At 38.4% G+C, this 15,477-nt stretch overlaps 1 protein-coding gene across 1 annotated transcript in view; it reads right to left on the bottom strand.

The window, feature by feature from the left end:
• LOC126419578 (transformation/transcription domain-associated protein) overlaps nucleotides 1–15,477 on the bottom strand; it is a 435,226-nt gene that overhangs the window by 303,530 nt on the left and 116,219 nt on the right. Inside the window, exons 17-21 of the mRNA XM_050086768.1 lie at nucleotides 12,347–12,492; nucleotides 10,746–10,890; nucleotides 10,285–10,436; nucleotides 2,913–3,010; nucleotides 279–383 (exon numbers count right to left, since the gene is read on the bottom strand). Of these exons, the coding sequence (XP_049942725.1) occupies nucleotides 279–383; nucleotides 2,913–3,010; nucleotides 10,285–10,436; nucleotides 10,746–10,890; nucleotides 12,347–12,492 (646 nt within the window). The remainder of the gene's footprint in view (nucleotides 1–278; nucleotides 384–2,912; nucleotides 3,011–10,284; nucleotides 10,437–10,745; nucleotides 10,891–12,346; nucleotides 12,493–15,477) is intronic.

Raw genomic sequence — 15,477 nt, 5'->3', positions numbered from 1 at the left:
GTCTTGATTTGATGTCACAACATCGTGCCACTTTGACACTCATCTGGTGTGATATCTAAGAATTTTTTTCTTCAAGTAATAAATTCATATAAATCAAATGAAGTTATTTGTCAGTTGATAACAGAAGAATTTCTTGAGCGAAATTCATCAAGAAATTTGGCATTTGCATACACTGAAATCTTACACATACTGAAGAGAGACATATGAGCTGTTAGTCTGCTCATAATAAAAGTAATGAAATGAACACAGCAGTTAATTCACAGAAACATTTGCCTTACCTGCTTGCTGAGATATTGCAACCATTGTGTAGTGACTGATCACGAACAAAAGTGTCTGCAGAACATGCGAGCGTAGTTCCTTTATTGCAGCAGCTACCAACATTGCTGTGTGGGAAAAAGAAAAACAATGAGCTGCAGTGTCACCTTTTACATATTTGGCATGAGGTAATCGCTCCGGCTGTATAATACAATTCAGAAATAACATTATTGCATCGCTACTGCACAATAATTTAAAGAGCGTGGAACAGAACACAGTTACAAAGTTGACTTAGCAACTGGTTAGCATCCTTTTCAATGTGGGATACTTCAGATTACAACTATTAAATGCGTTTCTGACAGGCAAACAATTTTGTATTTCACTTCCAGAAACTTTAGTGAGATTAAAGAACCATTATTCACAGTTGCTATGTTAACTCCATAACCCTAGAGCCTTTATGTTCTTCAAATACAGCATTAATTCTCAGCCTGCTGTGTTCTCCACTTCCTGGATCACGTATCATTTACCTCATCATCACGTATCGTGTACCTCTGATCTCCTTCCAAATATGTCTGGAGGGGGGGGGGGGGGGGGGGGGGGGATATTGTGATGTCACCGCCAGACACCACACTTGCTAGGTGGTAGCCTTTAAATCGGCCGTGGTCCGTTAGTATACGTCGGACCTGCGTGTCGCCACTGTCAGTGATTGCAGACCGAGCGCCGCCACACGGCAGGTCTAGAGACGTCCTAGCACTCGCCCCAGTTGTACAGCTGACTTTGCTAGCGATGGTTCACTGACAAATTACGCTCTCATTTGCCGAGACGATAGTTAGCATAGTATCACTAAAGGAATTAGTGTGACACAGTCAGGCATGTTTCCACTGTCTAAGACGAATAAATTAAGTTAAAGGAGGTCATATTTTATTCCAGAAAAATCTTACCAACTGTTATGGTTGATTTTGTAGTTAAATAGCTACAGTAGCAGTTCGGCTACAGTTTAGTTTTCTGTGCAGTTGCGGCTGAAGTCTTACCACCCTACAGACCGATAGCTAACCAGCACGATCTCAGTCAGATCTCTCAAAAATATGGGATGAGAGCTTATACCTGCATCTCCTGTAGTGCTCTGTCCAATGACCTGCTACCATTTAAAAAAGCCCTCTCCAAAAATCAAAGCTACTTGGTGGATTCACTTTTTTACTGAATTAAAATTGTACTGCTTTTCAAATAATTGTTTGCTACACATTACTCTGAAATATAGCACAGAAAATATTTTTTCCAGTTCTTACAATAATCCATCTCCCTGACTGCCCTACAAATCTTGACATCAAGCTACAATTTAATTCAATAACTTTACTAATTTATTTGGCTTGGAGATATAAATTTTGGTTTTATAAAGAGTGTGCCAATTGTAAAGGCGAAATCACAAAGCTGATCACTTATGTAGCTTACAGTTTGTTATCAGAGGGCTGAAGACAGTCATTACGAAACTTCAAGAAGAAAAAAGTGAACAGAACACGCCAAAATGTCAGCAAGATTGCTCAACTGCTGGAGAAGCAGACGTAAGTGAAGTTCAAAAGATACAAACCGAAAGTGCAAAATCAAGAAAACTGTGAAAGGAATGTAAGTGAACTTTCTGGTTCTTTCAACTACTGATTATAATTGTGATGTGAACAGTTCAAGTGAATAATATGGAAAATAAAATGACTTTCTGAATCAGGCAAAACACAGAAAATTACTACCACAGTTAAGCAATAAATACATTAGCTAAGAAGAGAAATATTTAGAAATGCATAAAACAATGTTGCTTCTAACACTCGGACACGATTCGGCATAACATATTTAATTATCATCATTACTGAGCACTCTTACTTTAGGTAAGCTTCATACTAAACACACAAATATTAACCCTAGACTGCAGTAAACTAGCATTGCGGATAGTTCTCACAAGTCTCAGTTTCAAATATTAAATTATTTCGGGCCATAAATTGTTGACAGAGTGAGCTAAATAGGCACATTGTGACATAAATTAAGTCATTAATTTTAAGCAAATAGTTTGGATCGATGGAACGTGAGGAAGTGCTTGTCAAAAGATTATAAGATGTTGGCTTGATGACAAGGGCACTTCCTGCAGTTAAAGGTGATAAAATTATTCTTCTGTGCAACTTTATTCCCAATTATGGAGTTACAGAACCTGCGCCTACGGTAGTGACTACTACATTCATGACAATTTACTCTTTGTAAACTTCTTTCCCTATGCAATTGTATCACTCCACAGCAACCTAAAGCCACTAACGGGTTGCAGCATATCTGACAGAAAACATGTGACAAACACAACATTTCCTGTCTAATGTGATGATGAAAAATTCGGTGGAGTCGTTAATATCTGTAGTTTTCAAGCTTTGGTTTCTTCCACAGACTGTCTATGTGAACAAAACATAAGTGAAACAGAAACACAGAATGTTGAATGTTTCTACTTGCATATTTGTACATTCTGCACCATACCTCAGCAAGTTAAACCAGACCAATGACCTCGCTGTCTGGTCTCCTCCCCCAAACAACCCAAGTTAAACTACAAGTTTCCTTTCCTAACATTTACAACTACTCTCTTATACATGCATCATCTCCCTCCCAACGCTAAGTAGAAATTATTCAGTTACCTGTAAGAGCAGTCTGATGAGTTGCCCTGGATCTGGCATCAGGGCATTTATACGGGACACCTTGTATTGGATTTATCTTGACACTCTGCTCTGTGAAGCTGTGAAAACAGATAAGTGTTACTCAAAACATAATTCTGAGGGAAAACAAAATCACAATCATCCTGACAGATCAAAAATATATGCAAAAACAGAACCGTGCCTTTTGTGGGCTACAGCCTTACTGACTGACCTATCAATATACAAATCTCGGCATGTTCTCCCCCACAGATTTGCATTTGCGAGTAGTTCTCCTCACCATACACACTTATCTTACACTCTCCCGCATACTTTGCTGGACTAGCAATTCTAGAACATAGGGAAGTTCATATGGGTTCCAAGAAAAGCTCGGTTCGCATCGCCTACAAAATGCAAGGGTCCAGTCCAAGGCACAAGCCGACACACGTGTTTCAAAATAAACAAAAATATTTTGGACTTCGACTGTCACACATGACTACAGTCTTTGGCATCTGAAGCCAGACCGCGAGCAGCAGTGCACCCAGGTTGTGGGGATACGGTGGGGACAGGTAGGGACAGCAGGCCAGGTGTGGGGGATGGTAAAATGCTGCTCGTGGGAACATACAGGAACGAGGTGAAGAGAGGATAAGGCAACTAGGTTTAGTCTGGAGGTTAGACAGATGGAGGGGGGGTGAGGGGGAGAGTAGCAAAAAGGGAGAGAAGTAAAAAGACTGAGGGTGCGTTGGTGGAATGGGGGGCTGTGTAGAGCTGGAATGGGAACAAAGAAGGGGCTAGGTAGGTAAGGACAATGATGAACAAAGGTTGAGGTCAGGAGTGTTACAGGAATGTAGGATATATTGCACGGAGACATCCCATCTGCGCAGTTCAGGAAAGCTGGTATTGTTGGGAGGATCCAAATGAGAGGTAGTTCTCCACCAGTGTTTCAACAACTACCTTTCGTCATGCCCTGAAATGAGAAAATGTCCTATGCACTATCCTTCCCACCCCTCCCACAGTGGTTTTCAACCGCCCACCAAACGTACAAAGAATCCTCGTCCATCCCTACTCAACCCCTGCCCACAACCTCATGGCTCATATCCCTGTAATAAACCTAGGCACAAGGCCTGTATTATACATCTTCCCATCACCACCTACCGCGGTCCAGTCACTAACAACAGCTATCCCATCAAAGGCAGGGCTACCAGTCATGTGATTTACAAGCTAAGTTGCAAGCACTGTGCTGCATTCTACGTGGGCACGACAACCAAAAAGCTATCTGTCCCCTTGGATGGTCACTGACAAACTGTGGCTAAGAAACAGCCAGACCACCCCGTTGCTGAGGATGCTGCTCAGCTTGACATTCTTCATTTCAATGACTACTTCACAGTCTGTGGCATCTGGATCCTTCCCACCAACACCAGCTTTTCTGAAATGTGCAGGTGGGAACTCTCCCTATAGTATATTTTATGCAACCATAACCCACCTGGCCTCAACCTTCGTTAGTCATTGTCCTTACCCATCTAGCCCCTTCTCTGTTCAACTGCACTATTCCACCAACACACCCTCAGTCTTTTTACTTCTCTCCTTTTCTGCAACCCTCCCCCTCACTCCCTCCATTCATCTAACTTCCAGACTGCACCTAGCTGCCTTACCCTCTCTCCACCTTGTACCTGTATGTTCCCACAAGCAGCCTTTTACTGTACCCCATCCTTACGCTGCTATCCCTCCCCCTCCCCACTCCAGAGTCCTCTTTACCCCCACCAACCTGTTGTCTCTCCCATTACGCACTGCTGCTCATAGTCTACCTTCAGCTGAAAGAGACAGTCGTGTGTGTGTGTGTGTGTGTGTGTGTGTGTGTGTGTCCGTTATATGGTGAGAGGCAAGTATCCTTTTCATAACATAATTACAAATTAATGATTTTCAAATTTTTTCTTACTTTTACTGTGGAAGTTTGCTGCTTGACTACTTTTGTGACTTTAGGTCAATGAAAAGTACTGTTTAGGTTTTGATGAGTGAATTTGTGAGATCAAAATGTGCAACACAAATGGCTGCATATTTTGATTGCATCGACTTAGAAACTTACATTTACTACACTACCAAGTAACTATAGGACTTCAGCATGTGACATAAATTCAACTTGACAACATGACATGTCTACCCATTCTTGAGTTTCAACAGACAGATGGACAAAGTGATCCTGAAGTGTTCAATTTTTACCAAATGAAGTACGGAACCCTAAAAATTGTTGGAAACTATCCAGTACATAACAGAACTAACCCAAGTGGCATTAAAATGAAAGAACTATGCAAAGAAAGCAATATTATCTTAAAGCAAACAATATTATCTTGAAATCCACACCCTTTAAAAAGGTACCTTTAAAATAGAAAACATGGATCTCACCAAACACATATCTAGATAAATTCCAACTGTGTCATGTGGCTATCGCACAAAAGTCCCATATAGAAACACAAAACGCCAAAGTCCTTAGAACAGCCAACCTACATTCTTATCACTACCTTCTTAAAATATAACTAAAAATCATCCTCAAAATCGAGCCACAACCCCAAAAGGAAAATACACAATCCAGAAAAGAGATTAAAGGTCAATAGCATTTCCCCATGTGACGGAAGACGTGCAAAACTAAAACTAAAATCGTATAAAAGAAGTCCTAATAACTAAAGCCAAACAACTAGCTCCAATAACAAAGGTCAAAACATGGCTGGTGGGCAGAAGAATGTGACAGACTTCTTAACCCACAAGCACTCATGCTATTATCATTTTGCTCACATAAATTTTAAAACACTCAGCATTTTGTGAACAATGCCTAGAGCGTTCTCGTTCACTCAGTACCAAGTTCATACGTCCCCTGACCCGTGTGAACTGTTGTCGTGTCAGTATGCAGGTTTTTTGATTATTTACGATGGCTAAGTATATATATGATCACTGAACAACATTTTGTATTTTTGTACATGGATATATAAGAAGAAAGAATTTTGGCGTGGCTAGGAGATGTATGTAGGAGCACAATCCAATTTCTTATCCTCTACAGCATGCTATAAAACGATTTACCAATGAAACTGATGTTTGAGATGCTTAAAAAGCCAGTGGTACATGTCAACTCTGTTCATAATGCAAAAATCGGAATACAAGAAAGGCTTGTATCATTGCCAAAAACTTTGGTGTAATGAACATGCTCTAATATTATGCAAAGTGTGATAAGTGATAAACACAGATACTTGTTTGTTCAGTTTTTTAATAAGTGCCATAGAGGATCTGTGATTTTTAACTGTTCTAACGTTATTATCGACAATGTTGATATACTCATTGTTTTGTACTACAAATAAATATTTTAAATACTAAAATATGAGTGTTTTATTATTAAAAAAGAAACATACTAATTTGCACATATTAGGTATATTTCAGACTGCTCGTTGAGTGTGAGCAATAATAATGAGCAATAACAATTGGATCCTTTTACCGATCTCTCAACTCAGATGGTACAATTGCTGAACGGTTCAAATAAAACCCGAGTTTAATTTCAAACATGTACCCAACTCATACAATTATAGTTGGTGGTGATGTCAATTTACCATCAACATGCTGGCAAAAACATGTTTAAATTCAAAGGTACCCACAAAACATCATCCAAAATGTGCTAAATGCATTGTCTGAAATTTATTTCAAGCAATTGTTCACGAGCCCACTCGTATAGTAAACAGTTGTGAAAAAACACTAGACCTCTTGGCAAAAAATAATCCTGGGCTAATAATGTTCATCAAAACGGACACAGGGATTAGTGAACACAGGCTTGTCATAGAGAGAGTGAATACTGTAACTCTAAAATCTTCAGAAAATAAACAAAAAATATATCTATTCAAAAAGGCAGATAAAAATTCACTTGGAGCCTTACTGAGAAACTACTCTACTCCTTCCAAATTAACAATGTAAGTGTAGACCAGATGTGGCTTGAATTCACAAAAACAGTATCGACAGCAATAGGAGATTTATACCAAATAAATTAACAAACAGCAGAGCCCATCCCCCATGGTATACAAAACAGGTCGGAATATTGTCGAAGAAGGGGGGGGGGGGGGGGGCGGCAAAAAAAAAGAAAGCCAAACTTAAACAAAAGCAAAATCCACAACATTGGCGGACTTTTACAGACATTCAAAATTTATTGCGAACTTCTATGAGAGACACTTATAATAGTTGCCACAGCGAAATTTTGTGTTGAAACCTGGCAGAAAATCCAAAGAGATTTCAGCTGTACGTAAAGTATGCTAGCGGCAAGACAAATTCAATGCCTTCTCTGTGTGATAGGAATGGAAATATTATTGATGACAGTGCTGCCAAAGCAGATTTGCTAAACACTGCCTACCAAAATTCCTTCGGCAAAGAAGACAAAGCAAATATTCCAGAATTTGCATAAAGAACAGCTGCCATAATCAGTAACTTATGAGGTAGAGATCTTCGGAACAGTGAAATAACTTAAATTACTTAATAAAATGAAGTCTTCCAGCCCAGACTGTATACAAATTAGGTTCCTTTCAGAGTATGCTGATGTCATAGCTCCATACTTAACTATCATATAGAACCACTCGCTTGACAAAAGATCTGTAACCTAAGACTAGAAAGTTTCACAGGTCATACCAATAAACAAGAGAGGCAATAGGAGCAATACACTCAATTACAGGCCCGTAACATTAACGTCAATATGCAGCAGGCGTGATACAGGATTTGGGGTGGACATATTTAAAACAAAGACATATCTTGATGCAGCGAGATCTTAACACGAAATTTTGATAACCAATCCTCTGAATGCGAAAATATTTTGTTGACACAGACCTACATAGGGAGAAACAATCACCATAACACAAAAAGGTACATCACTCGCACAGGGAGATATAGCTGTTCATTTTTTTCTGCGCAATGTTCGAGAGTGGAATAATAGACAATTATTGTGAGGGTGGCACGATGAACCCTCTGCCAGGCACTTAAGTGTGATTTGCAGAGCATCCACGCAAATGCATATGTAGATGCAGAAATGCTTAACGTGTGACCAACCATGTAACTTTCAAAGGCACGAGTTCTTGTGTGTTAAACTAAGAAGAAAGGAGTGGCAATAATGACATAATAGACAAAACATTTCAAGTGCAAGGAAATTAGTGAACAAAAATCTCAAAAGAATTGAAGAAGACGAACTCCTCTTTCAGATCAACCAAGACAAAACAAAGCCATCAAAATCAAAACAAGGGTTTTCAAGACTTTTAAATATAAAATAACCAAATGCAAACCACTAACCCTACCGCTTCACGATAAAAACCAAAATTTGTCCACAGCAACAGGGATTACAGCAAAATAGTGTCATAATATTTCAAAATGCTCCTCAACTGTGAAGAATCCATTGAAAAAATGGGTGCCCCTCAACAACAACCACCTTAACACGGAACCACCTACCATCGAAGAACAATTTTATCAAATCTCAAAATCTATATGGCCTCAGGAGAACACCTAATCACAGCTGAACTCTGAAAGAATATCAATACAGAAATGTCATAGTCTCTCCCGAATATATCTGAATACATTAGGATACATGAAAGAACTCCAGATGAATGACAGATGGCCTTCATGCATCTGCTTCATATGAAAGGGTCCAAAACAGACCTAAAGATCTATTTGAGGATCTCATTCAAGTTATTCACTTGACTGTTACTAAACAGAGCAGAACCCAAAATCGACCACCAACTTGGAGATAACAAGCAGTTTTTAAAAATGGAAGTTCCTGCCCAGCACAAATACTAAATCTCAAAAATCTCGTGGCCCAACAAAACTAAAGAGCAGAGTCATATGTTATCATTCTCACTGACTTTCAAAAAGCATACTGCTCAACCTACATGACAAAACCACAAACCTAATCACAGAAATCTCTACCATCACATACTCAAAATTTAAATTCATGGGAGAACTCTCCAAATCTTTTCCGATAAAAACTGGTGTACAGCAAGAAGATGGACTCACCACACTGCTATTTAACTACACCCTAAAAAAAGTACTCATTGAGTGGAACATGAAGTCCTGTAGTGGAATCCGACCAGAAACAAAAGGCATCAAAGTCAATGGCCAGGCTTTCACAAATGATATGGCCATATTAGCCAAGACATGTGAAGCAGCCAAAGAACAGAACCCATGACTGGAAAAATAAACAGAAAAAACAGGTCTCAAAAGCTCACCTGAAAAGACAAAATTAGGACAAACATAAAAAAACCACCAAAACATTTTAAAGTGGTGTGTGTGTGTGTGTGTCAGGCAAAGGATTCAAATATCTCAGAGAATGTATCAGCTGAAATGCCCCTCAGAAAAAAGCAACAACATTTAGAGTAAATGCAGTTGAACTGGACCTCTGAAAAAACATAACAAGGAGTCCCTCTCATGGAATGCAAAAGTTAATGGAAGCAGAAGCCAAAACACTGTCCATAACCATCCATGACCCAACTGAAATGTGTAGATGAAAGGAAGGGAGGTACTAAGAAAAATCCTAGGCCCTAAGTTCCATAAAAGTGAATTAAACCCTTTATAAAGACAACCACAAAACCCTCAAGACACAATGAGGAAAAGAAGAATTTATTTTTATGGACACATACGCAGAATGAAGCCAAGTCGGCATACCAAACAAAAATTTAGCTACTTCTGAAGAAAAAAATAAATATAATTACTTTAAGGAAGTGGAGGACTTAGCTGGACTCCAAATCACTGACAATATGCTCACAGATAAAACTGTGGGGACAGAAGGAAGGGGTGGGGGTGGGGTGCATAAAAACAAGGGGTTTCGAGTCAATATCAAATACAAACAAATGGCTCCAGTCTCTGAAGAAAAAGAAGAAAGGACGGCAAGATCGGAAAGAACAAAACAAATCTGCACTAACAGAAAAGCACAAACATTAAAAAATATTAAGCTACTGTACCCCAAAATAAAGTGAAACAGAAGAAGAATTCAAGCCAAGTCTTGGAAGCAATAACATAAATTAACCGGTTCAGGTTTCTAGTTATTAAATAGCATTCATCAAAGGTGTTGACATTGATCAAAAGCTAAAAGTTTCAGCTACACATACAAAACTATTGTAATAAACTGAAAGAAAAAACAGTGTTTGCTTTGGAAATTATATAAAACCATGGTTCTGATCACATTTTTACATGTAAAAGTGAACCTGCAATGGATGTTTCTGCCTACTGCATTAGCAAAAAGATGAAGTAGGCTGAGAAAATATGCCACAAGTAGTTTAGTATGTTTGGTACTCACAGGTGGTTATTCTTACAAAAAATTAGAGGGGGAGATGTGAACTGATATGAAACAAGAACTATTCCAGTCTCTGTTGCATACCTTGGATGAGAGAAAAGCCTCTTCATATCTTTTCTATCATTCTCCAAGCTTATGGATGCAATTAAGTAGCAATTGACAACTTCCCAGCTCTGTCTCCTATAGAACGGATCAGTTGAGCTGCTCTTGAGGGCGGTGAATGCAGTTTCTATAATCTAGGAAAGACGAAAACAGCATTATGTTGATTTTTATCATAATAAACATTTGAACTTAAAACATACTAAAGTTAAGTAGATCCGCTATATTTGGGCATGGAGCCACCGAAACTATTTCTTCAACTGGTATTTTAGCCATATACCAGTCTGCCATCTTCTAAATGAGTCGTCTGTCAGTTCACTTGAAAGATAGTGGAAAGGCATACGTACACAATATTAACTGAAGAAATGGAGCAGTTGCACATCCAAAATCTAATTGATTAGTCAATGCATCACAGAAACATGAAGATGCACACAATGTTAAGTTACCTTCTCCACAGGTAAGTTTATCTGCCTGGAATGATCCTGGAAGCAGACTGCCATCTCAGGTCCGAGACTGTCAGTTGTGCTGTATGTCAGTTTCTGAGGCTCCACCATCATCTTACGGTTTCCTCCTCCAAATTTTCCAAGAACTCTGAAAAACAGCAGATATTTTTATTGTTTAAAACTATCAAATGATTTAAATAACATCATGACTATATATTTTTATTGTTTAAAACTATTATATTTTTATTGTTTAAAACTATTAAATGATTTAAAGAATATCATGAATATTAGTTTAAACAGCTCTTTTTATAATCATATCTATTGACAGCAAGCAGTATGGTGTCACAGCAACACTAGTTGAAAGAAGATTACCAACTGAAAGCAAACCAGACACAAGAAAATAGGACACAAAAATTTTGTGTAGGTGTAATACATAGTACTGCTGGACAGGGCAAGACTCGGTACTTGAGCACGGCACTGAGCTATCATATTTGTCCCTCTTTCCTTCCTTGAATGACCCATTTGGTATGTCCTCTGAACACATTAAGTAAATTTAATAGCAGTGTAATAAAACATCATCCTATTATCAGCCTAATATTGTACATAACAGAAAAGCCTTTGCCTGTGTGCATTCAAACAATATTCTTTGTCAGAGTAGAAGTCAAATAATATGACAAGAACTTCTATTATTTATGGTGGTTTGCTGACTCTGTGAAAAACATAACTGAAGATAAACAGCAACATCACATCCTAACAGTGCCATCCAGCGGTCCTTTTAAAAAAACATCGATCCTCATAGCTTCTACTACACGAGTTTGTTGAGCATCTTCGTTAAGGTTTCGCATTTACTGCATAAACCTGTTACGAAATGTACTGCTCTTCATTGAGATCTTCCTCTCTCTTGTATTAATCCTATTGGAAGGGGTCCCACATGAACAAACAATACTCAGGAATCAGCCAAACACATAATTTGTAAGCCACATTGTTTTGAAAATGAATTTTATTTCCTTGAGTTTCCCCAATGTATCTCAGCCAGGCATCTGCTTTTCATACTGTTTGGAGTCTGACCTCAGCTGCCAGAGACTGTGGTTATGTGTGTGCAAGTTGCATGCGCGCGTGTGTGTGTGTGTGTGTGTGTGTGTGTGTGTGTGTGTGGTTTACTTTGACGAAGGCTTTGTTGGCCAAAAGCTTATTTTGTGACAGTCTTTTTGTTGTGCCTATCTGCGACTCAACATCTCCGCTTTATGGTGATTAGTTAACTATCCTTTTCATAATATTGTTACATTCCATCCTGGATTTTACTACTGTTCTCTTTTACATGGTCATTCCACTTCAGGCCACTACGGACAGTTACTCCTAGGTATTTTATGGTTGTCAAGTTTCCATTGATTTTATGCCAACAGTGTAATCAAAATAAAACAATTCACCACAATGTGCAAACACTCTCTCTTTTACCATTAATGTATGAAATATTCTTAGATATTGTATCACTGCTTCAGAAGGAACTTTGTCGGCTTAAGACTATCGCAATATGCATAAAGCTGTCTACTGCTACATCTTCAGTGTAATGTCATCATTCTGGCAAGACGAACAATTGATCATACCTAAATGCCACATGTGCCACTTGCTCTGAGGGATTTCGAAGTGTCCTCCACAGTGCCTGCATCAGCTCTGCACGTACTGGCTGTATATGTTCATACAGGAAATCAGGCTGCAAGTTGTCCACACACAAGTCCAATGTTCTTAGGCCCTAAAAGGAAAAAAAAAAAAAAAAAAAAAAAAACATTAAACACTGTTTATATTCAAGCCATATTGCTAGGAGTCACATTTACAGCTATCAGTCTCCAGTGAAACTGGAACTGACTACATGTGGAATCCTCAAGACCTTTGCGGTTTCTTGCGTACATCAGTGATCTTTTATCAGCAGCATTAGCAGGTGCCAAGCTTGTTTTGTCTACAAATGGTATAAATATTGAAATAAATAGCAAATCAAATTGTGGTTTCAGAAAGAGTTGATGTAATCTCTATCAACATTAATTAACAAATCAATTCTAGCTAAAGTATCATCATTAAAGTCAAAAAACTGAATGTATGCAGTTTCAAACTAGCATGAGGCACCAATTCAATCTACGCAGAAATGAAAAGAGCATGGATGTGGGAGATATAGGCTTTGTTAAATTCCAAATATTAACAGCTGATACCAAAAATTCATAATGAACTCATTTTGGGAGGTGTATATAATGGTGTGAATTTAACGTTGTCTTTGAAGTTTATTTATAAACTGGGTATACTTACAATAAATTCTCAGTTTATTTATTCCTTAATTAATTTTGTCCTAAATTACATCTCTCTCATTCAAACCAACACCTCTGTTCTTGTAATTTATTCCAGGAATATGAACAATCTTCATAAAGGCACAATCACTCACTTTGCCTTGGAAAGTTGCCCATTATTTAGGAACTTGCATTTCAAAAGCTTGTAACCAATCATAAAAAGTCTAGCTGCTAATCAAGTACAATTAAAGATGAGCCTAAAGAATCGGTAAGCAACTCCTACTCCACTAGAAAATATCTTAGCAGGACTAACTGATGCACAGTTAAACACTGTTAAGATGCTCCCACCTAAAATGGTTGCTGTTTGAAGTGTTAACTGACTCTCTCCTTTGGTGATATGTTTTCGTGAAGCTCTGTGGGGCTCACAAAATCTATCATATGTAACAGGTGATTTATCAGGGAAAAGATGTCCTGTTGTTAACAAATGGTCATGGGAAACCTCTTTCCTAGCCATACTCCTGACTACCGCCTGCCAACTACATCCATCATGCATGTTTTTTCATTCAAATTTTTCTACCATACATACACCCACAAAGTGAAAGCCAAGAGATATAGTGCACTCGAAAGGTTTAATTCAGTGTATACTCCAAGCGAAGCTACGGCTGTGTCAGTTTTTCTATACATATTAGTAACCCAAACAAATGCTCGAGAAATTGTGAGCAGAATCAAAATAGAAACTTTCACAGTGTACACAGGTTGGCTCAATAGGTTCGAAAGATATGCTCAAATTGTTTACCAAAAAACCATGGTGAGGTCAAAAACATGAATGAAAATTATATTACTGCCTACAAAAATGTTGTCTTGGTAGGCTTGACAGCAAGGTATGAAAGGTAATTAAGCTCTAATGCAGATATTTTTGGACTTACTGCAAAACACTAAATTTGCTTTTCCTCCTCCCAGTACAATCAGCAAACTTCAGCTCACGTTCAAAAAAATCATAGAAGTGACTAACAGACTATTGAGCCAGAATCTGTGAATCTCCCGAATCCCTATTCATAATGAGTCTTATTTCATTTTTGCAGGATCACATAAAACTTCAAGTCATCAAAATCGTTGCCAGAAGGCTGAAATATTTTTGGAAGGAGTCTGGGAGTTATCGGTGAATATTTTTGTAGTGTATATTACTGACTAGATAGATAAATTTTTGTCATAGATATGTGAATGTACAAATGTCAATGTTTCCAGAATGCGAATTTCACTCTGCAGCGGAGTGTGCGCTGATATGAAACTTCCTGGCAGATTAAAACTGTGTGCCCGACCGAGACTCGAACTCGGGACCTTTGCCTTTCGCGGGCAAGTGCCCACGAAAGGCAAAGGTCCCGAGTTCAAGTCTCGGTCGGGCACACAGTTTTAATCTGCCAGGAAGTTTAATGTCAATGTTAATGATCATGATGACTAGGACTGACATGCAGTCTGCCAAAAAGTGTAACATCCACTCATCTACTTTGAGACCTCCACCAAACCTTGATATTGTAACCGATCACTTTGATGAAGTTATTTGCTGCACAAGCATTATTTGAACCAATGAACACTGATCATGAATATAAAAAGTTTACTTTTGCATTGTATTAGTATAATCTACGGTTTGACTGCATGTTTTATTTATGTGTATGTATCATGAAATGGGTATCTGCAAGCCAGGATGATGTTTGTGGTACCTGCTGGTTGGGCAGTTTATTCCGTGTTATGTTCTGTCTTGGAGATATGGTGCAAGTCACAGAGGAAGAGAAGAGGTAAAAATGCCTATGATGCCATAGGGACAAGAAAAGTTATGCATTCATTCAACTGCAACCTGTTAAATAAGACAGACCAGTTGTGGGCTTAGTCTTTTGCAATGTTATTGTGATGTTCCCGAAGTTAGAACAACTAATATTCACTGTACACAAGGTGCAATATACGATATGCCGATTATCAGAAACATCATATTTATTGTGACAGTTCGATGTTGGATTTGTACTCCAGCAGTAACTGCAGCACTTCGAGAAATGAAGTTCAATCGCAAGAGGTTGTCAAGTGTCCTGAAATAATAAGGTGAACAAGATTGAATAATAGAAAATCTTAGCTCCCAATTACACTTTACATCGCCTCCCAATATCATGATGAAGAACCAGTGGAACATCACACTGTGTACGTCCTTAGTACTGGATAGTAATAGCCAAAACATTGAGTCAGTTGCATATCTGTCAAGATATTCTCTATCCCCACATGTTAATAATCAGTCTGTGGTGTGGTAGAATGTCTAATGCCTTTTGAAAATCTGGGGAGACTGAATCTACCTGCTTATCACCATGTTGAATTGGAAGATGATGTGTGAATAAAGAAAACAGAATCTGTGATGTTTTGTGAAGAGAAGCTTTCCCTCAAGAGATGTCATAACATTTGAGCCCAAAATAAGCTGCAAG

Source organism: Schistocerca serialis, chromosome 1, assembly GCF_023864345.2.
Source record: "Schistocerca serialis cubense isolate TAMUIC-IGC-003099 chromosome 1, iqSchSeri2.2, whole genome shotgun sequence".
In the NCBI taxonomy this organism is placed as follows: domain Eukaryota; kingdom Metazoa; phylum Arthropoda; class Insecta; order Orthoptera; family Acrididae; genus Schistocerca; species Schistocerca serialis.
This window is presented reverse-complemented; position numbering and strand designations above follow the sequence as displayed.